Source organism: Limulus polyphemus, unplaced genomic scaffold (genome assembly GCF_000517525.1).
Source record: "Limulus polyphemus unplaced genomic scaffold, Limulus_polyphemus-2.1.2 Scaffold157, whole genome shotgun sequence".
Classification (NCBI taxonomy): domain Eukaryota; kingdom Metazoa; phylum Arthropoda; class Merostomata; order Xiphosura; family Limulidae; genus Limulus; species Limulus polyphemus.
The window spans coordinates 120,701-143,813 of NW_013665767.1; the positions used below are offsets into that span (position 1 = coordinate 120,701).

Consider the following 23,113-nt stretch of genomic DNA (forward strand, 5'->3'; position numbering starts at 1 on the left):
TCAACATTTATTTCGGATTAGGGATGCAGTGACACCTATCGTATTAGATACTTTCTGTTCAACATTTATTTCGGATTAGGGATGTAGTGATACCTATCGTATTAGATACTTTCTGTTCAACATTTATTTCGGATTAGGGATGCAGTGACACCTATCGTATTAGATACTTTCTGTTCAACATTTATTTCGGATTAGGGATGCAGTGACACCTATCGTATTAGATACTTTCTGTTCAACATTTATTTCGGATTTAAAGGGAATGTTTTGCAAGTATTAGTGTTTGTGAAATATCACTGTAGAACCGGGAAGGATAAGATTCCAGGAAATTATCATTATATTTGATAATTCAATCGTGAAAGTGCTATGAACAGAAAAGGAGGATATATTATGGATTTCGTATGCGGCTTTCGAACTGATTTAAACGTGCTCGTAGATAGTCTGTGCAGAAATATGAGAAAAAATACATTGTAAAAGATAAACATAGTTGGTTGAATTATAATGAAAATATTTAGTGACACAAAATAGCATTGACCCATCAGGTTTCGTTATTACATTACCGATTACAATGTAATTTAAGGTCCATAAATTACATCTTTTATTATTACAGTGAAAAAAAAACCAACATTATAATCTTTAATTAGTTTTTTTTAGTAATTAAGCACAAAGCTACACAATGAGCTATCTGTGCTCTGCCCATCACGGGTATCGAAACCCGGATTCTAGTGTTGTAAGTCCGCAGACATGCCGCTGTGCCACTGGGGGGCGCTTTAGTTGGAATTACGTAGCGTAAAAGTGTTTTTTATTTTTTATTCTTGGGTTGTCGATAAGCACTGAAAATATATACATCTCGAAAAATAGTTTTTATTTTATTTTGTACCGAATAGTTGTGATATCAAGTTTACAAAAGGGCAGAAAGTTGTATTAAAGGCAATATTTTGGTGTTTGATAGTGTTAAGTTGTATAGCACGTTTAATGATATAATCGACTAAACTTTCTAAATCATTCCAGTTTAACAAAAATGAAATGAATTCTAACAATCTTCTCTTTTCAATAGTTTCATAATTATATTACTTTTGTGGATAAGTTAATGGTTTATTGCGGTTAATAGGTCTTGGATGATTACTAAAGAAATTAACGTTAGTTGGTTTATGGAATAGATATCTTTTTTAATATTTTTCTTTGTTTTCTGATAATTTTAAACGCCAAGAAATCACAACTGAACACTTGATTACAGTTTTGGTTAACTGAATGTTTGCATTCAAATTGTTTAAAATTCTGTGAAAAATTTTGCGATATTAAGGTCATTTAAAGATGTTATGAAACAATCATCATGATTGCGATACCAGTTATTTAGAACAGAAATTTGCATTTTGTAACCAAATTTCTTACCAATTTCAGTATATAGGGTAGTTTGTAAAAAGCTCCATAACTAAGGTTGCACATGACGGTGCCACCTGATTGTCCATGACCAAGTGGTTCCATTTAATTATTTTATAACCTACTCCAACATATGCCCAAAATGAGCTCATTAAAAAAGGTCTGGAAAATCCTCTAAATAACACTCGATTGAAATAATTCCTAAAATATGTTAAATACTTGTTAACTATAAGTGGAAGTTTTCATGAAATCTAAGTTATCTTTTATGTAACTGGAGACTTCTAGAAGAAAATAATTTCAACTAAATGTTGAAAAATTCACTTAAATTATTTGTGGGTCGTTTTTTTCCACCTATTATAGGTTTAACAGATATAAAAGTCCGTTTTTGAATCTGTAAGTAATCATCACTAACTCAGTCTAACTGCATCACACATCATAATGGTTTGTTCACTTTTACGGATTTTCGGAAGAACATGGACTACACCAGCCTTCCTTGGTGAGGGGGCTGATGTGGGCTAAACAAAAACACTGAGAAGGCTGCACTCTACATCTTGTGGGTAAACGTACTATAGTATTGAGGAAATGAAGCAACTTTAACAATAAGCCCTTATCGTAGATTGCGGGGGGCTAAGAAGAGGTTAAGGCACATTTTGGGGTAGCTTCAGCCAAGACCCCCCCCCCTCCCCGTGGAAGAATATAAAAAACGTTAGCAGAAAATGTATTTCTTGATCTTTAAACAGCTTGTTGTGATTGTTGGCCAATTCTTTCACTTTTAAATAGTTTTGTCACTATGGTGACAGTTTTCTTGTTTTTCATATGTACTATTGCCATATATTTAATCCACCATGACTTGTTGTGAATTTTATTAGTATTAATTTCATACTGTCCTGGACATATTTTACTAAAAGCTAAACAGTGTTGAAAGCAAAGAAGTGGCTTCATTAACTCATAAGTTACCAATATAATTAGCTTACTTTTGATCAGAAGTTCTTGACACATATCTAAATACACAGTGGTGGAAAAATTTATTGCATCCCCCAATTTCGGAATCATCGTCTGTTTTGAGCTCCTAATGCATGTAGGTGCAAACTGTTTTATGAATGATGCAGCAGCCGTATAGGCTGTCCAGGTGTTGCATCAGCCGTTGTTTGGCTATAGATAGAGGTTCATACTAAGAGACAGTTTAGAAACTTATCTGCTACAACGTGGGGGCCATGGTCAAGGGTTTAGAGTTAACTCCACGGAAAAAAGCAGTCATTGTTTCTTTGAGGAACGAGGGACTTTTGACAAGGCAAATTACTAGAATAATTAAATTTAACCAGTTTATGTGAGCCGCTGGGTGAAGGGATATAGAGAGACGGGGGGGGGGGGAGAGGGGAGGAAGAAAGCTTCCACAGCAGCTGAGATCGTGTTATGAAGTTCAAGAGCCTGTAGAATCGTCGACTGTCGTCCACAGATATCAAAAGAACATGTCAGGAATATTCAGGGGTCACTCTCAACGCACGCACCATCCGGTCTCCTAACAAGAAGGCCAAGAATGTAACACCCTCCTCACCAACAAGAAGACTCTGTGACAACTTTTTGACAAAAAAAGTAGTGACGTTATCTTCAAAGCTAGGTTTTCTTACTCAGGGAACATTTTCGTATTTACCAAGTATTTGTTGATCATCTGCTGTAATATGTTTGTCATGGTTGGTTTGTTAATAAACATGCATATATATGTTTGGCTGACGGAAATATGAGTCAACTTACATTACACAATGTCCATAACGGTTTTACACTAGTTCTGACACTTCCAACATGCATAACCACTGTATATATATATCAAGTAATCAATACGTTCTTCTTGTACGTCAAACTTACAAGTACATAAATATATCTTAACAAAATAAAGACTGTTTCGCAATCTCGTTTGTTAGTATCATAAAACAAAGAAAGACTGTTATAATTAAAATGTATGTCAATCCAGTCATTTCCTTTTTATGAAATATCTAATGTTTACCAAAGTTAACCTGTCAGCCTGCTATAAGAGATTGTAAGAGTTAGTGTAAAATTGTAGAAATATTTGAAATAATAAATCCACGCGAAAAAAACAACACCACCAAATTAAAATAATATAAACAGTGGTATAAAACGTTCACGATTTCAATGAAATTAGTGCACATGTTAATTCAGATGGGCTATATAGCTTCAAGCAATTCCAGTAGTGTATATGTCGCTGAAAACCGAACTAAATGGTTTTCTTTATCAAAGTTTTAAATCAATGTTTCTCATCAACTTTTGTTTTATTTTTTGCTCAGGACGACCTTACATATAGTTTACAATTTTAAGGCACCCCCTAACGTTTTATAACCTAGTTAACAGTGAGCATTTGCTAAAAGCTCGCGCTATCCCTTGAGGAAGTCGGCTTGACGCGGTTGACAAACACTGACTTTCAATAATAATTTTAAAAAATAAAACATTTTATTCGGTGCCCTTAGATGTCTCTGTCTTCGCCGTTATATCCTGAATATTCTTAATACGAAATTTTATAAAAAAATTTACGCATGAAACTATTACAGCTTACGTTTACTTATATACTTACTGCTTTGTGTGATTAATTAAAAAAAAAACGAGCTTATTCTTGAGAAAGGTCGAAGTTCATTTCTCTCGACCTTTTGTAACCACAACTGTTTATATTGTAAAATAATGTCCTTTATGAGTTAAGACCGTTTGACTGCGTAAACAATATACATCTGCCACGCTGGCTTCTTATGCTTATAGATCCTTATCGTTAGTCTTGGTTTAAGTAAGTAGTTCACAGTAATCATTAAAGAAAAGTATAAGTCACACGTCTATGAAACTACAAGAAGAAAATAAGAAAACTCTGACCGATTACATTTTATCAATATGTCTAGTTTTTCGTTAGTTCTGGTATTAATTATCATTGCCCCAATTGGCTCAACAGTAAGTCTGAAGTCTTATAACACTAAAATTCTGGTTTCGATGCCCATGGTGAAGCTTTGTGCTTTAAATACAAACTAACCACTTATTAGTTGTTCTGGTTCAATATAAAACAAAATTGTTTGCGTGTGGATTTTAAGTACAAATATTTACAAAACTGAAAATAATACGTTTTATATAATTAAACTAGCTGTGACCCGCAAAAATTGGCGGTAGTTTTCATGCCCTTCGCTTGAATTTTCCTTATTATATAATTTTTGCGCACGGCATTTAAGCTACATTTTCTTGCAGACATTGTGTGTTAGATCTATAAATCTTGGACTATTTGTAAAAAAAATGTAAGCGTTTACTCGAAACTCACGTAGACGTACCTTTATTTAATAAAACTACATGTAAAGTAAACAATAAAGTGTAGTAATTATAATTAAAAAGTACACAGAGTACGAAACAATTATGAGTGTTCACTGTATGACAAGTTGTAAGAGTTGAAACAAAGAAACGAAAAAAAAAAAAACGAAAAATAAAACCCGTACTAAAGAAAAGTAGCTAAAAAGTGTTTATAGCAGTCCATGAAACGGACCGAAGCTAAATTATCGTAAAGTAAAGTAAATGTAAAGTTGTAATGAAGGCAAACGTAGCTGAATATGCAGAAACGTCTGAATGCGTGTTCACAAAATGATTAACATATGGTTTTGAACGAACTGCGCATGCGTATTTTAGACCTAAATAAGTCGAGAAAGCTCATAGCAATTGTATTTAGTGTAATGCTCATTTATAAAAACATTCACGTGGGTTAAATGTTGTTTGTGAGCAATCCTTTGCAAATAAAAAAATCAAGTTGAAATCAAAGCCAGTCGTCACGTGACGACAACGACATTGTGTCATTGTGAAGAATAATCGTTGCTAAGCGAAAAACAGGTAAGATAATTCTAAATGTAAAAGCCAATATGCGATCGAGACTCCAGCGTTTGATCGAAAAAATTTGCGAGAAAATTTCCGGACAGAGAAACAGGCAAACGCAAGCATATTATTCATATTGATGTTAAAAGAAACGATACGAATGTTTCTTAAATTATGTTAATAGAAAACGTTACTAACTACATTTAGCTGCTTGAAAAACAACAATATTTCTTTTGTGGTTAATACTATGTTAACTTTTACACTATATAACATAAATCTCCTTACTATTGTATAACGTAAAAGTTTTTATTATTCAATAACAATCATATATATATTAACTAAAAACTACTGAAATAATCAACGTATCAACTCAGAAGATCATGTCAAGCTGTCGTATCAGATAAGATCAATACCCAAACCCTCGGAACAACTAAAACATCCCAATAATTAAAATATGTGAAGATAAGAAATGTCGGGAGGATGTTAAAATATGTGAAGATAAGAAATGTCGGGAGGATGTTAAAATATGTGAAGATAAGAAATATTGGGAGGATGTTAAAATATGTGAAGACATGAAATATCGGGTTTATTAAATTTAACTTGAACCTTTGCATTACGAAATCATTTAAAAAAAGTTCTTGTGACATATTATCTAAGGAGTTACAACGCTAGAAATCAGGTTCTGATACCTGTGGTGGGCAGACAGCCAATTGTGTAGCTTTGTGCTTAATTACAAACACACATATCAACTCAAGATGTGCTAAGACGTGTACTTTCAGAAATGTTAGTTATATCTTCCCGAATACCCCAACAGCAAAATATTTACTAAAAGAAAGCTCGTATTATCTAGAATTAGACAAGTTCGTCAGGTTTTTCGAATATGGTTGGGGTTGATAAACCATGAGATAAGGGGTAAACAGAAGTCTTTGACTGATTAGTGAGTGGATGAGTTAGACTGGTGGTATTTTTACTGGAAAATATGTTACATCATAATCTACCCTTAGAATGATAAATTATCCTTTACTGTAAAACTATACATGATCCCATAGTTTCTAGTTGTTACGTGCAAAGCACATCAAATACAAATTATTAGGAGATTATAGATTATCTGCAAAATTAGAAATGTGTTGGTAATCTCTTTAACTTAGAATTTTACATTCTAAGATGCAAGTAAGATATGTTTCACGAACATATGTGACAAGCTTTATTTGGAGGTGTTATTCACCACTCACGGATACTTTTCATCCATGGTGTTGTACATTATTTACAGATACTTTTATACATGGTGTTATACATTACTTACAGATACTTTTATATATGGTATTATACATTACTTACAGATGCTTTTATACATGGTGTTATACATTACTTACAGATACTTTTAATATGGTGTTATGCATCACTCACAGATACTACTATTATCCCTGGTGTTATACGTTATTTACAGATACTTTTAATATGGTGTTATACATTATTTACAGATACTTTTATACATGGTGTTATACATTACTTACAGATGCTTTTATACATGGTGTTATACATTACTTACAGATACTTTTAATATGGTGTTATGCATCACTCACAGATACTACTTTTATCCCTGGTGTTATACGTTATTTACAGATACTTTTATACATGGCGTTGTACATTACTTACAGATACTTTTATACATGGTGTTATACATTATTTACAGATACTTTTAATATGGTGTTATGCATCACTCACAGATACTACTATTATCCCTGGTGTTATACGTTATTTACAGATACTTTTATACATGGTGTTGTACATTATTTACAGATACTTTAATACATGGTGTTATACATTACTTACAGATACTTTTAATATGGTGTTATGCATCACTCACAGATACTACTATTATCCCTGGTGTTATACATTATTTACAGATACTTTTATACATGGTGTTATGCATTATTTACAGATACTCTCATACATGGTGTTATACATTACTTACAAATATCTTTAATATGGTGTTATGAATCATTCACATATGCTTTTATACATGTAATAAATGACATAGCTTTTCAGAATTTGTAGTGCGTACTGGAGGGATTTAGATATTCTGGAAATAATGTTAGGGAAAAAACGACCTTTAATCTCCAGCTAATAAAAGCTTTATATTATTATCATCTGGAGAATAAAGATAGTTTTTTCAACTTTACTGCCAAAATGACATAGCTATTTCGAAACGTGTAAATTGTACTTGTAAGATGTCTGCTCATACAGGTGACTCTCACCTCTTCCGAAATCATGAAACTATAATAAGATTTTTGAAATAAAAACAGTAAACTTACTACTGTTTATTACAAGTAGTATAACTTATCATATATACTATACATAACATGGGTAGTTTACACGACACATAGAAGCTAGGTCTGGAGATGTTATATAGCTATCATAGCTACTTTAAAACCTGAAATATGATATCCCAATGTGTTATTATTATAATAATCACTAACGCACATGTTGTAACTTATTGACAAGTAATAACTAGTTTCTCTTTAACAATGTTTAAAGGTTTTTATCACTAGGATATTTGTTTTTATAAGCATAATGATATTACCAAGTGTTCCAACTAAAGCTATGCTTCCTGATTCCCATTTTTTTATATTTAAAACATTTTACACTTGTCTCAGTTATTTTTTGTACAAAATCTCGAGATTAATTGGGTTCTAGGCTTATCGTTCGTGTACCTTTTTTTACAGCTAAGTCTCGAAAGTGATTGGGCTCTAGGCCTATCCTTTGTGTACCTTTTCTTAGAGTTAAGCTTAAGAGTGATTGGGCTTTAGGCTTATCTTTCGTGTACCTTTTATTAGAGCTAAATCTCGAGAGTGACTGGGTTCTAAGCCTATCCGTCTCGTACCTTTTCTTAGAGCTAAGCTTAAGAGTGATTGGGCTTTAGGCTTATCTTTCGTGTACCTTTTATTAGAGCTAAATCTCGAGAGTGACTGGGTTCTAGGCCTATCCTCCTCATAGCTTTTCTTAGAGCTACCCCTGGACATTTCATGGCTTTTGCTCATATCTTTGCAATAGGTTTTCTTCCATCTAGTCAGGGTGGTAGCCTTTTCTTTGGTTGGATTAATGGCTAAGGCTTGTTTCTCATATTCATCATTACGGTTTCTAATCTTATGTTTATTCTTGCAGTAATGTTCTCTTCGTTGGAGCAAATATTTTAAGGTTATCAAGAAATAATTTTCTCTTTTTCTCTCATTTTGTTTTATTGAAAGGCATATTTTAAAAATCGCACTGTTTCAAGTACAGCCTTAGATGTCAATAGGTCACACTTAGTTTGAAAACAGTGTAAAGCCGTGTAAGACTTCGGTAGTGGTAGCGTTCGTCCTCACGTTTTAGTCACCGATTTTTATGATATAATCGCTTTGTCCAACATACAACCCTTGAGTCAGATGTATAGAACTGAAAACTTCACTTTAAAGTGTTAGATCATAGTTAAGTAGAAAATCTACATAATCCACGTTTTTTTTTTGTTTTTGTTTTATCTAGGTGATACAGCTGCAGGCTGACCACGTAACGCGTATACATAAGCAGTCGTGCACCCGCATGTGATATCAGGGAGGATTGTTACTTGGCAACTTATGGAGCATGCTCGTAATCATAGAATATGGCTACTAGTGTATTGTTAGCTCGTTAGTACTGTTGCAAAATGGTTATTGTTATAACTTGTTGTTGCCAAGGCTATAAGTAAAACTAAGAAAAACGCTTTTATCGCAGGTAGCGTATTTTAATCATGTGCATTTAAATTCGCATAAGGTGAAGGCAAGAGAGAGCTATGCTTTTCGAACAAAGGTAGTCAGTCAGTCAGCTAGTCAGATTGATAAATTTGTGGTTTTGTGACCTTTTTGTTTTAACTCTACCGACTTTCTCAAATGCTTTAGTGGCTTGTTACTCTGCAGTTAGTTTGTTTACTACACAACAATGTGTGTAAACTGCTTATAAAGTTTTGTTTAAATGCTGTTTGCAGTGTGTTTGAGATTTTAATTTGTATTGCAAATATTGTACATTTGGCCCATTCCTACTATAAGTAATACTGTACTGGCTGTGTTATCATTATTCGTACAGTTGGTCTGTTACAATTAAAACTAGTTTGCTCTGTTATCGTCTTTAGCACAACTAGTCTGTTGTAAGTAAAAATATCTTGCCCTGTTATGGTTAGCACCTTTCTCATATTTTGTTTTTCCTATATCTGACTGTATAAATAATAACACATTTGCTGTATTAGTGGTAATAATATCTGGGGCGTGTAACCTGTCACTAATATAATCTGATAACAAAAAAATGAGATACTTTATCAGATTCCAGTCTAAGAATTAAATCAAAACATTGAAATAGACAGAATAGACAGAGGTATTCTAAAAATTAATCGTTTTATTATGCCAGATATTACCATAATCAACGACACCAAAATTACGATTTCTTTCCCGAGGTTTTAAAACAAGTATACTGTGTCAATCTCAGGCTCTGATGCTGTGCTTTAGGTTATATATATATGTAAATATGTATCTGAATTAATGAACTCAAGAAGTAAAGGAAACAGTCTATAAAGCTCAATGCAGTGATAGAAGTAGTAGCTGTAGTTACAGTCCGTTTATGTTCCAGGATTAAATAAAGTCTGAGTTCAAAATACTGTTACTTTGTCACTACCGATATGATACAAACTTTCCAAAGACGATCAGTCCACATCAGCGAATGGTAATTTTACTGCAAAGCCTTCCTTTCTACTGTAATTTATTTACCAAACTTAATCGACGGTTATAGCAGAGAATGAGAATGAAGTGTTCAGTATATTATTTCGAGATGTTGTCATCCTAGTTTCGAGAATGCAAAGCCTGAAAACCTTAATAAATGACTGTTAACATTTAAATCGTTAATTATCAGTTGGATTTTTATATAATATTTCGTCCCCTCCCAGCGCGTCAACGGTAGATTTACGGATTTACAATGCTAAAATCCGGGGTTCGATTTCTCGAGGTGGACAGAGTGCAAACAGCTCATTGTATAGCTTCGCGCTAAGAGAAACAACAACACTAATATAAATAATTTCATAGCTTATAGGATGATTAAAATTAAGTATATATGTGTGTGTGTGTGTGTTTAAAAGCACCAGAAAGGAGAATTTATATATATCTATAAATGTTCCCATTAAGGGCGAAAATGGCAGACTGCAGATTAAAGAACAAAGGAAATACATACTCTTGAAAAATTCTAAAATTCCACATTTCGAAAATGATTTCAGCCGATTTAGGATTGTGTTCAGAGAAAACTGCTAGACCTTGCCACTGTTACAAACAATCTTGATGCTTAATAACCTTGAATATCTTCAAGTACACTTCCAAAGCAGCAACTGGTAGCAAGGAAAAAATATTGTAAAGAGTTTTTGTTTTGAATTTTATCTATGATCTTAGGCTAATGGCCTCCACGAAAGACAAACACAAGGTCAAAGTGAAGGAGGGCAGTGCCACCAGAAGTTGCTTATAATCGCTTTCCTTACTCTAATTGGTTAAAAAATGAAGAACACCAGAATAGCTGCTAGTGATTGGATAAATGGAAATACTTTCCACATGGGAAAAATACTATATAAATTGTAATCTTCGTTTATTCTTTCTAGAGGCGGTTCATACAGTTAGCCATAAATTAAAGAGTACTGCAGTGGGCATGGCTAAGGTAAGTGATGTTATTATAACAAGAAGCTGCGGGATAAGACTCATCTATCGTAAATAAGACTGCAGTGGGCATGGCTAAGGTAAGTGATGTTATTATAACAAGAAGCTGCGGGATAAGACTCATCTATCGTAAATAAGACTGCAGTGGGCATAGCTAAGGTAAGTGATGTTATTATAACAAGAAGCTGCGGGATAAGACGCACCTATCGTAAATAAGACTGCAGTGGGCATAACTAAGGTAAATGGTGTTATTATAACAAGAAGCTGCGGGATAAGACGCACCTATCGTAAATAAGACTGCAGTGGGCATAACTAAGGTAAATGGTGTTATTATAACAAGAAGCTGCGGGATAAGAGGCAGCTATCGTAAATAAGACTGCTCTAAACAAATTGTTAACGTATTTAATTAATTTCTTCATAAGCATTTGCTTTCAACTAAAACGTCAGACTAGAGACCATTAATTTACATTTGCATTCATTTTTGGTGGGGAATGAAGAATTTTAATAAAAGATAACAACATGTAGCGTAACTTTATAATAGAGATTGATAGCTATCAAGTGTAATTTAACTACAGCATTTCTGCTGGCATAGATAGTCTTCAATTGCTTACGTATATAGTTTAATAAAGAGTTACTGTGGATATAGATAACCTCAAAATTTTATACATAAATGGCTGTCTGCGCATTTCCGTCCCTAATTTTGAGCTGGTAGTCAACAACAACCACCGTAAACGCTCAGGCTACTCTTTTATGATCGAATAACGTGCGATTACTTCTATGATAAACATATATGGATGACTTGCGTATACTAATACGGTGGCGTGTTGCTACCATTTGTGTTATGAGAGACAATGGTTTGCTGCCATGGGAAAATGTATTATTAGAGGAATACATCAGTTAAACTAAACAACATTACACAGAACGAAGCCTTCTGTATTTACCATGGAAGCAGAAATACTTGTACAACAGAGGATTTAGAACAGCAGCGGGTCTGAAACCAGTACTCCGAGCAATGTCCTCATCTGCAGAATCAAGGCTATGGTTACGAAAGACAATCTTCCCAAAAGTTATTACGATGAAACATTGTACATGATCAAGCCACACCTCGAAATCAAAGGCTGTTTTCAATAAGAAAGACAGCCAAAGAAATGGGAATCACAGCAATCTCATTCGACTATATACCTGTTGGTTCTCCGGATTCAGCACCAATCAACATTTATTGGTGTCTTGTCTGTTTAAATTTGGTCATGGAAAACATTGCTGACATATATTGGAAGTGTCAATTTGTCTGGTCTTTCTTTTCATACTCCAAAGAAGTTTGTTACAATGTAAATCATATTGTTACACAACACTGCTCCAGAGGAACAGTTCTAAGGCTAGCAAGGATTCTGGAACATCTTTCTTATAGAAGTCCAATTAACCCTCAGCATAATATCGAATAATTCTAAGGCTAGCAAGAATTCTGGAATTGGACTTCTGTAAGAAAGATGTTTAACCCTCAGCATAATGTCGAATAATTCTAAAGCTAGCAAGGGTTTGGGAACATTTTTCTTATAGAAGTCCAATTAACCCTCAGAATACTGTCGAATAATTCTAAGGCTAGCAAGGGTTTGGGAACATTTTTCTTATAGAAGTCCAATGAACCCTCAGTATACCGCAGAACAGTTCTAAGGCTAGCAAGGATTCTGGAACATCTTTCTTACAGAAGTCCAATGAACCCTCAGTATACCGCAGAACAGTTCTAAGGCTAGCAAGGATTCTGGAACATCTTTCTTACAGAAGTCCAATGAACCCTCAGTATACCGCAGAACAGTTCTAAGGCTAGCAAGGATTCTGGAACATCTTTCTTATAGAAGCCCGATTAACGTTCACCGTCTTCTTCTTGCTATTGAACAGTTGAGCCTATGGACAGGAATTTGTTTTTAATTGTTTTTTCTCTCAGATTTCTACTTTCTTTAGATAGCTTCTCTTCTTGTGAAAGGCAGTTATCAACCTTATACAAGCTCAGTTATTTGTCGTTTTTCGCATGTAGCTCATTTCTACTTCATAACATTTTTCTTTTCTGGACTGACTATTCCTATGATTCATTTTGGTTATAACAAATATTTATTTTTCTATAATGAATTTTAAAGAGTACCGTTTTTTCACTAAATCTAACAGTTCTTCTGACTTTTAAAAAGTTTGATCCTTGCTGTTATTAGATAATGTGTCGTGTACCGGAAGCTGAATTTCTGGTATCTGATTCACAATTACCAGAACCATGTCTAACGGCTTACTTAAAGTAAATTAGGTAACTTGCTTTGATTACTCTGGTAATTTTCTTGGGTGTATGACCCTCTTCCGAATCAAAAAGAACAGCTTGTTGTTTAAGTATTCTTCTGTTTTATGAGTAAACGAATATATAAATATTAATCTAAGGAGGTAAAGTGTTTCGACTCCCAATAGCTGCCAGATAGGCTGGAATTGAAGTTGAATTCATTCTTTACATGACTTACAGTGATTATAACACGTGGATACAATCTTCAATAATAATAATTACAGCATCCGGCTGTTGTTTGATCGTCCGAGGAAGTAATGTATACTGACTGGTATGCATAGGAATCAGGCTTCGAGCTTGAAAACTGAATCCAAAAATGGCAAAATACGTTGCATTCATGTGCAGTGTTTTTACATATTAACCGTTGTTTCTAAACTATTTACATTCTATGAAATCCCAATAATTCAAATATCTTTAGGATTTGAAAAATGCTGGACTATATTCATGTGTCAAAGTCTTCTCTGTCCAAAGAACACAATTATTATAATGAACCAAAATTAATTCATAGTAACTATTGAGTACTATTTCTATTCATGATAAAAGGAAAAGAAAACAACTTCTAATTTTGAATCCAAAACGAATAAATCAAGAGACATGTGTGGGGGGAGAACATCTTCAGTTTATGTGATTTTCCTCACAAATTTTAAACCAAAGTATTTGGTTATTGGAAATCAAACTGTATCTAACAAAGTAAATCCATATAATAAGTAAGAAAGACTTGCTGGGACATTTGTTACAGATCTTGATGTTGCATTCATAGCTTTATTCAACAGGGTATTTATATTTTATATTTATGGCCAAACAACTAAGGCTGCAATCCCTGATTTTGAACTAATGACCAGGGAAGATGCAGCCAGCGTAACTTTGAAACGCACCCACAGCTTAAAGCGAATGGAATATTTTATGGTATCTCACGGATTCGAACCCGGTTCACAATCGCCGAAAATCGAAATTCCACCACAGGGCCAATACGTGCCACCGGGCGAAATGGAGAGAGAGAGTTTTCACGGCGGTTTAAATAACGAAAGAAGAAATGTTTTAAAACTGTGCATATCAACAAAATAAGAATACAACTTTGTGTGTAGTTTTGAAATTTCAATTGTCGTCAAAAATCACCAACATATTACGTTTTTTCTCAGTAAGTCATACAAGTACTCATCCGAAATTTTCAAAAACAAGATTGTATATATATATATATGAAATAATATAAAAAATAACGGTTAGGGCGCTTGACTCGCAATCTGAGGGTCGCAGGTTCGAATCCCTCTCCCACCAAATACCTTCACCCTTTCAGCCGTGGAAGCGTTATGATTTGACGGTCAATCCCACTATTCGTTGGCAAAAGAGTAGCCCAAGAGTTGGCGGTGGGTGGTGATGACTAGCTGCCTTACCTCTAGTCTTTCACTGCTAAATTATGGACGGCTAGTGCGAGATTCAAAAACAAACAAACAAACAAACAAAAAATGACTTTCAAAATTAAAAAAATAAACTTTATTTATTACTGTTAATTTAAAAGAAATAAATAAAAGCATAAAAATACCGGTTTCGTATCATCCAGGATACTCTTCAGTTTCTACAATCACGTTATCTCGAGCAAAACCTACCTAACAATGTAAAACTTACCGCGTTTATTTACCTTAAATCTTTATAATTGTTTTAAACTCCCTCTATACGTAACATTTAATGTGGTTTTAAATTTATTTTTAAATCTTAGTTAACTTGAAACCTCTCTATTACACTTTCTGGAAAATGACACTTCCAAAGGAAACTAATAATAATAATAGAAAAGAAGAAGAAATAATTCCTTTTGTAATATCGCATTACCCTGGAGTTAAAATTAATATTAATTATATCCAAAAAAATCGGAAAGAATTTGAAATAAAAATTCTAAAAGCTAACTTTGAAAATAAACAAATCATATTATCTCGAAGACAACCTAAAAAAAAATTATACTGGAGAAATCTGATGAAGGTGTTTTCCCTGCAATAAACCAAATTGTTATATTTGTGGGAAAGGTTATATTACATACACTAAATATATTACAGGCCCTACTGGAAAGAAAATATGTTTATAAACTCTACATTTAGTTGTAATAATTCACAGAATGTTATTTATGTATTAACTTGTATTTGTTGTAAGCAAATATATGTTAGAGAAACAGAAAATTTACGTTTGAGAATAAATTTACACAAATCTGATGTCAGAAATGCAAATAATAGCCTATTACCTGTTAAAAAACCATTAATAAGAATATTATGGAAAAATATCATACTTTAGAAGAACCTTTTTCAAAATATTTCCATTTTGGTATTCTTGTGCAAAAAAAAAAGATTATTTTATGAAAATTATTTTATTAATAAATTTGAAACCACATTGAATGTTACATAGTTTAACATAGAGAGAGTGTTTGAATCAAATATAAAGTTTTAAGGTAAAAAAAAAACCTGGGAAGTTTTACATTGTTAAGTAGGTCTTGTTCGAGAAAGCTTTATTGTAGAAACTGAAGAGTATCCTGGATGGTACGAAACCTATATTTTTATGTCTTTATGGTTTTATTTATTTCTTATAAATTAACAGTAATAATAATTTAAAAAAATATTTTTAACGTCATTTTTATATTGTTTAGTTTTTGTTAATCTCTTCCTTCAACAAAACATATTTGTTTACTGTTTGTATATTACATATTTTCATATAGGTCCAGCTTGCTACTTTTGTCCTCTTTGGGGTACTGACATGCATTGCAAGTGACATCAATACACCTTTGTGCCTTTGTGACGAACCACTAAATGTTGGAGTTATCCATGGAAGGAGACTCTCATACACTAAGGAAGTTCAAGAGTAAGTTTTAATTTTCTGTTCTTCAACTAAATCCAGTCTTATATTGAGGATAACACAACAATAACTGGAAAGCATTTTCTAAAAGAGACTCTTGTCTTGCGGTATTTATTAGTTTAGGGTTTTGAATATTAATAATAAAAATCAACCAATCTGTTTTTATTTATATTGTGATAACCCAAGCTTTATACCATTTAATTATTTTGTGTTTAAAGTAATAACTAATCATGTTAAATCATAAAAAAATCAGTGTTAAGTGAACGTAATAAGTGATTTACTGAACTTCACATATTGACACAAAAAAAGAAGCGATTTGTTTTCAGTTCATTCCAGATGATTAACATCTGAATGTGATTAGGAAAAACTTGTATTAAATTAATATGGATTGAAAAGTGAATTACTAGTGCTTTGGTTTAGTGATTCGTTTCTAAAGTGCATTTCTCGGAAAGCTTTCCGTGATCACCTCACAGATCAAACCCTGCATTTTAGTGTTATAAGCCTTAAAGATTACTGCTGAGCTACAAGATGAGTGGGGTCTGCTAGATCTCTAACTTTGTTATTATTATTATTATCTTCAGCAGTAACAATACATGTAGTCACTGTAAATAATTAATGTTTTTTGTTTTTTTTTACTAGGCGTATTAATACCATAGTGAAAGAAGTACTTCAGGCGAATGAAACCGTGGAAGAACCCGAAGACGTACTTGGCAGACAAAAAAACAGCATGATCTACTTGATTAGAACATTTAAAAAGTGTGGCTTTCAAAACTGTCACTTTGGGTATCATCTGTTCTTTCACATATAACGTATATTATTATGATGTTAATGTATTAATTTTATATGGACAGAATATATGTGCTTTATAAATTAAGGATATGTCAGTTTCGTTAGTAATAGTTTTTCTAGTACAGTATACTGTTTTACAACAACATCTTACACTAAACGGATACAAATTTTAACCTTGTTTACAGTACGTTGTGAAAGCATTAAAGCTTATAGCTATGAAGAATTGACTATCTAAATTAGTCAAAATCATTAACGTACCGGGGGATTGCATCATCAATAGTAATAAAAAGGTAAGGCAAGAAGAAGATTAAATTTGCTACACGAGTTATGGGTTACAATGACTTGTTGAAAATGAACTCGTAATAATCACATAATTCATTTAGTGTGTGTTTTACACAGTGTAGGATTCATATCGTTCTTTAATTTCATGTGCAAAAACACAAAAAGAAAGATGGAGAGTGATTATAAAAGTATTAAGCATTTTAAGAGTGGTTATTAAAAAATCTACAATTTTCATTTATTGAATTATGTCACAGAGGAGTGGACAGTGTATGGTGGTAAGGTTATGACAGAGGAGTGGACAATGTATGGTGGTAAGGTTATCCCAGAGGAGTGGACAGTGTATGGTGGTAAGGTTATGACAGAGGAGTGGACAGTGTATGGTGGTAAGGTTATGACAGAGGAGTGGACAGTGTATGGTGGTAAGGTTATGACAGAGGAGTGGACAGTGTATGGTGGTAAGGTTATGACAGAGGAGTGGACAGTGTATGGTGGTAAGGTTATGACAGAGGAGTGGACAGTGAATGGTGGTAAGGTTATGACAGAGGAGTGGACAGTGTATGGTGGTAAGGTTATCCCAGAGGAGTGGACAGTGTATGGTGGTAAGGTTATCACAGAGGAGTGGACAGTGTATGATGGTAAGGTTATCACAGAGGAGTGGACAGTGAATGGTGGTAAGGTTATCCCAGAGGAGTGGACAGTGTATGGTGGTAAGGTTATCCCAGAGGAGTGGACAGTGTATGGTGGTAAGGTTATCCCAGAGGAGTGGACAGTGTATGGTGGTAAGGTTATCACAGAGGAGTGGACAGTGTATGATGGTAAGGTTATCACAGAGGAGTGGACAGTGAATGGTGGTAAGGTTTTGAGCTGTAAATTTGAGAACCTGAAATGAACCTTGATTTTTTTGTTTTTTGAATTAGATCTCACAGACGAAATATCGCACGGGTCACTGTGTCCGAACAAATGTTCCCTCTATCCAACCATAAACTTCTTCAGTTACGTCCCTTATGAACGATCAAATTCATAACAAAACTCTCCGATGTGAAAACGAATATGATAAAACTGATGTTACATATAATCTATCTCGCGCACCATGCATCGTACTGGGCCACATGTTTTCCAATTCTTGAATAGGGGGTTTACTTAAATGTTTTGCCAGAAAGGAAGGAAAGGTTTCTTTGTTTGTAATTAAGCACAAAGCTACACAATGGGCTATTTGCGCTCTGCCCACCACGGGTATCGAAACCCGGTTTCTAGCGTTGTAAGTCCGAAGAAATACTGCTGTGCCACTGCGGGGGGGGGCAGGAAGGAAAGGATAAAGTTGCTTATTCTTTAATAGATTGTGTTTCTACAACACGTAGTTGTCATTCCATTCATAAATAATTAATCGATAAACTTCCTTTTTTTAAAATAAAATGATTGTTTCATTGTTTTATTTAAATTACTTTATCTAAAAAAAAAGTCGGGATTTTAAAAAATGTCTAAAGATTGAAATTTGCTAACCTCGGTTAAAATATAGAACTCCATTTATAAACCATTTTTGTTTTTGTTTCTTGTTAAACACAAAGCTACACAATGAGCTGTCAGCGCTCTGCCCACCACGAGTATCGAAACCTGATTTTTAGCGTTATAGGCCCTCAGACTTACCGCTTTTGGTGAAGTCGTAAAATAGACACCCATGTAAAAATTTAAACAAAGAACACGTTTCTTTTTTTGCTTTTTTTCTGAGCCCAATGGATAATCCGGCCATGATGCTATCACTGCATATATTTTCCTCCAAAGTTGTTTTTTTTTACTGCTGACGGACCAGCTCTGATATTCATTCACTTTATTTAATTTTTTTTCGATTTTGTTATTAAATTGGTCTGTTCAATAATATAATATTATCATTATTCCGTGGTACTGAGAGCCTAACACGCCCAGTGGTTAGAATGTCTGACTTTAGGGTTGAGGTTTCGTGGTTTGCACACAATTACCGCATTAAACAAATCTTAATACTTTGGACTTCAGGATTGTTGATGTGTCTTAGTAGAGTGGTGTAAGAATTGTCACTTTAGAATTAGGGACAATAGCGCAGATAGCTTTCGTGTAGCTTTGTGTAAACTTCAAAATGACCAAATAAAGCCGTTGCTGAATTATCGTCCACTTACACATGTTACTGTTAATTTTTCTTATTATATAATATATATAGATGTATATGCTTTTTAAACAATAATATGTTTGTGGTTAGACAAAACTTTTTTCCGTTCGTAACAAAAACTTAAAATGAACTTATGGTACTTATATGCTCAAGCAAGATTTTTTTTTCAGTCCACAACTTGGTCGCTGTTCAGCCAGCTCCCCGTAAGTAACTACTGTGTGAATAGTTTTCGTTCTGTGAGTTTTCTTTTCCGAAATAAACAATACAGGGTGTACAAAAAGTCTGGCACCATAGACACTTCAACAAATTTTACAGAATGTGTTCCACATGCTTTCCTTATAATTAGAAACAAGTTTGATTAAAAGCAGGATTAACTCGACCTTCTTATGCTTTGACAGCGCCATAATCAGATACGTATTACAATTTAAGAAAAACTACAAATCATCTATGGTTCTAGACTTTTCGATACCCTCTATTTACATAGAAGTTGGATAAAAAAGTAAGCAATTTGCCCAGAAATATTTAATGTGATGTTCTTTGGGGTACCATCAGCCTTCAGAAAAAGACATATTTTCCTTTGGTTTTAAAGCATTGAAAGTTTCAGTATGAATACTAAATCATTTTTTAAATAAAATCATCTTCAATTACTTAAAAGATGTCAGAACTGGAAAACGATGTCGAAACCTGCTTTAAGTCTAACTCACGATTATTCCATTGTGATTGGGCAGACCAGGATAGATGACCGAAGACTCGTTGGTTCTGAACAACCTGCTTACACCAATTCTTGCAGTCTGGGTAGAAGCAATAAAAACACAATAGCCAGCGAGATATAACTACCACATACTAGGGTGTATTGTTTTTGGGAATAGGAGTTACCTTGCCTTTCAGTATAATTATTGGACCAAATCCATTCCAATTAAACGCCACCTAGTATCTCATGATAGAGCCAATCTTTCTTGTCAATCTCCACATCTAACCATTCTCATTTGATGGGAAACAAATTGCACCCTTTCACTACTTTTGGTTATTGAACCATTTTGGTTTCTGCAAGTGTTGATTTCAATGTAGGACTCTATCAACTAAAGGAAAACTGGAAGCCTTTATATTAACAAGCCATTCATTGACTGTTAGTTGATCTTCTCTTACACAGAGAAGGTTAATGTGCAGGGGTCCCGATCATTCATGATGATCTTCCTGACACTGTTTCGACATTACTTGTACTCCAAGGCGACGTCACATTAGAAACCGTAACTCTTGGCACACTGAGGCCTGCATTTCACCTTCAGATGTTAGGGGACCATAGTATCATCTCTCACTCGACAATTGTTGCATTCTTTTCGGCGACTGAGACACAGCAGGAATAGCTAATTTTTATACATACACCCTAGTCACCTGGAATGACGTGCATGTGGACTACTTCATTAATGTGCAAATTTATTCATTTACAAAAGTGCCTTATAGTTTTTCTTCCCTGTATGTGTGTGTGTGTTAGTGCATCAATATTATTAATAGCATTGTTATCTCCCCCCTCGAAAGTTTTTCTAAATAGAAAAAAAAAAAACTAACAATTTATTTAAGGTCCGAATGTAAATGTTTTAATTCACCTTTATAATAATTTATTTAATGTTGTCCAGGATTCCATCCAGTGATGTTTGCGAGGCGGAACCTAAAAAATGTACTCCCACGTTTGGTTATACGGTAAAAGGTGAATTTCGAATAATAGTACAGGCTCCTCTTGTTGGTTTTCAACAGTGTATCTGGGAGCACAAATGTGGGTAAGTGTATTACAAGTGTATAAATCATTAAAATACTTCACCAAAGAGCATAAAATTCGCGGAAAGAAAACATTAAATATTAAGCATAGTATCGTCTTAAGCGAAGTGTTTTTTTTTTCTTTTTGTCAAGAGAAAAACTATATAGGACTACCATAAAAAATAATTTGGATTTCTTTTAACATAACGCACTCTATAGATAATTTTTAAAGTATTACTGAACTATGTGTTAAATGGTTTTATTGCTATTTACATGATATTTACTATTATGTATTATATAACATTTTCATTTTTATATTAAAGATATGAAACTCCACGAGCTTACATCTCGAGATGCTAATTCTTCGAATGTTGTACCCTAAAACATAAGAACTGGTTGATTCTGACCTCTTTCTATCGGAACAAATGAACAAGTGTTTTTAGGTCTTAAATAACTCTTTTTACGTATTCCGTAGTGATATATATGTTACATGTGCACTAATATAGAAACCTACGCTGTCTTCGGTTACTTTTTACATATTCCGTAGTGATATATATGTTACATGTGCACTAATATAGAAACCTACGCTGTCTTCGGTTACTTTTTACGTATTCCGTAGTGATATATATGTTACATGTGCACTAATATAGAAACCTACGTTGTCTTCGGTTACTTTTTACGTATTCCGTAGTGATATATATGTTACATGTGCACTAATATAGTAACCTACGTTGTCTTCGGTTACTTTTGAACTTTACATTCACACTTACATAAATATAATCCAGAAATTAATACCTAGGCTTTCCTAAATTTGTCTTAGTGATTTTACAATAAGAAAATAATTTGCAACACATATTTTGCTAATCGGCTTAACAGCAGAAAAATAATAGAAATTAATTGTAGTTATAACTATCTTTTCATTACACAAATATTAGAAATCAAAGTTTATCCAATGTCTAATTTCATCGTTTTAATTATTAACTTAACTATTAATAACTTGCAATTTAATCATAAATGCATTTTAAATTTATGAAACGACCCGGCATGGCCAGGTGGTTAGGACGCAATCTGAGGGTCGCGGGTTCGAATCCCCGTCACACCAAACATGCTCGCTCTTTCAGCCCTAGGGGCGTTATAATGTGACGGTCAATCCCACTATTCGTTGGTAAAAGAGTAGCCTAAGAGTTGGCGGTGGGTGGTGATGACTAGCTGCCTTCCCTCTAGTCTTACACTGCTAAATTAGGGACGGCTAGCGCAGATAACCCTCATGTAGCTTTGCGCGAACTTCAAACAAACAATTTATGAAACTCTTAAATTTTAAGTTTTACTGACCTTTATTATTATTCGACTGCTTTTGTTTTCCGTAGAAAACCGACTGAAAAGTCAGATAAATAAATAAATAGAGATTACTTAATCGAAACGAAAACTTTAACATGTTAACAAGCTGTTCAGCACCTGCATCACCACGAGATTTTTTGAAATCAAATGATTAATCGATGTATATATATATATATATTTTTTTTTTACAGTGCATGCGTGAACAAGGACAAGTGTACCCAAAAACGTAAAACCACCCGCCTATTGACGTATCATTTGGAAAATCAACTTTTCTATTGTGAGGACTTCTTTATGTGTTGTGGCTGTCCGTGCATCTAGGAACGCATTTTTTACATTTTGCATTTACTATGTATTAATTTGATATATTTACAATATACTACGAAAAATCAATCGACAAACACAAAAATAAAAAGTGAAAAGTAGTTCTGTTACTAGACTCTTACTTAAAACGAAAGTTAACGTATTCTTTCTCAAATGAAGTCCTCGAACGGTTCTTCACAATTTGTAGCTTAATTATTGATTCTAATCCTATATGTTCTTGAAAATAAACGTGTTATTATCTCCGCAGATGTTTACTTTTATTTTTCCTGATTAATCTGTATTAGTACTTTAATGTAAATCTTGTCAATCATTACATTTTTTTTTCATAAAAATACTCGTGACTAAAAAAAAAAAACAACCCCGTCAAGGAATGGAAAGACAAACAATCTGTTTTCTATAAAACTACAAAAAGTGTAGTTTGAAACT

The 23,113-nt window shown here is 33.6% G+C and overlaps 1 protein-coding gene across 2 annotated transcripts in view; it reads left to right on the forward strand.

The window, feature by feature from the left end:
• Positions 1-22,745, forward strand: part of LOC111084885 (coagulogen-like) — a 25,292-nt gene extending 2,547 nt beyond the window's left edge. The window contains exons 2-6 of one of the 2 annotated variants that reach the window (XR_002609770.1): positions 15,932-16,074; positions 16,708-16,851; positions 19,447-19,479; positions 20,911-21,051; positions 22,558-22,745. Coding sequence is in view for 1 of the 2 variants with exons in the window: in XM_022381363.1 (XP_022237071.1) it covers positions 19,421-19,479; positions 20,911-21,051; positions 22,558-22,684 (327 nt within the window). In the remaining variant the exon portion in view is untranslated. Of the gene's footprint in view, positions 1-15,931; positions 16,075-16,707; positions 16,852-19,188; positions 19,480-20,910; positions 21,052-22,557 lie in introns of those variants that run through there. The other variant, XM_022381363.1, reaches the window with a different exon arrangement.
• The last annotated feature ends 368 nt before the right edge of the window (positions 22,746-23,113 follow it).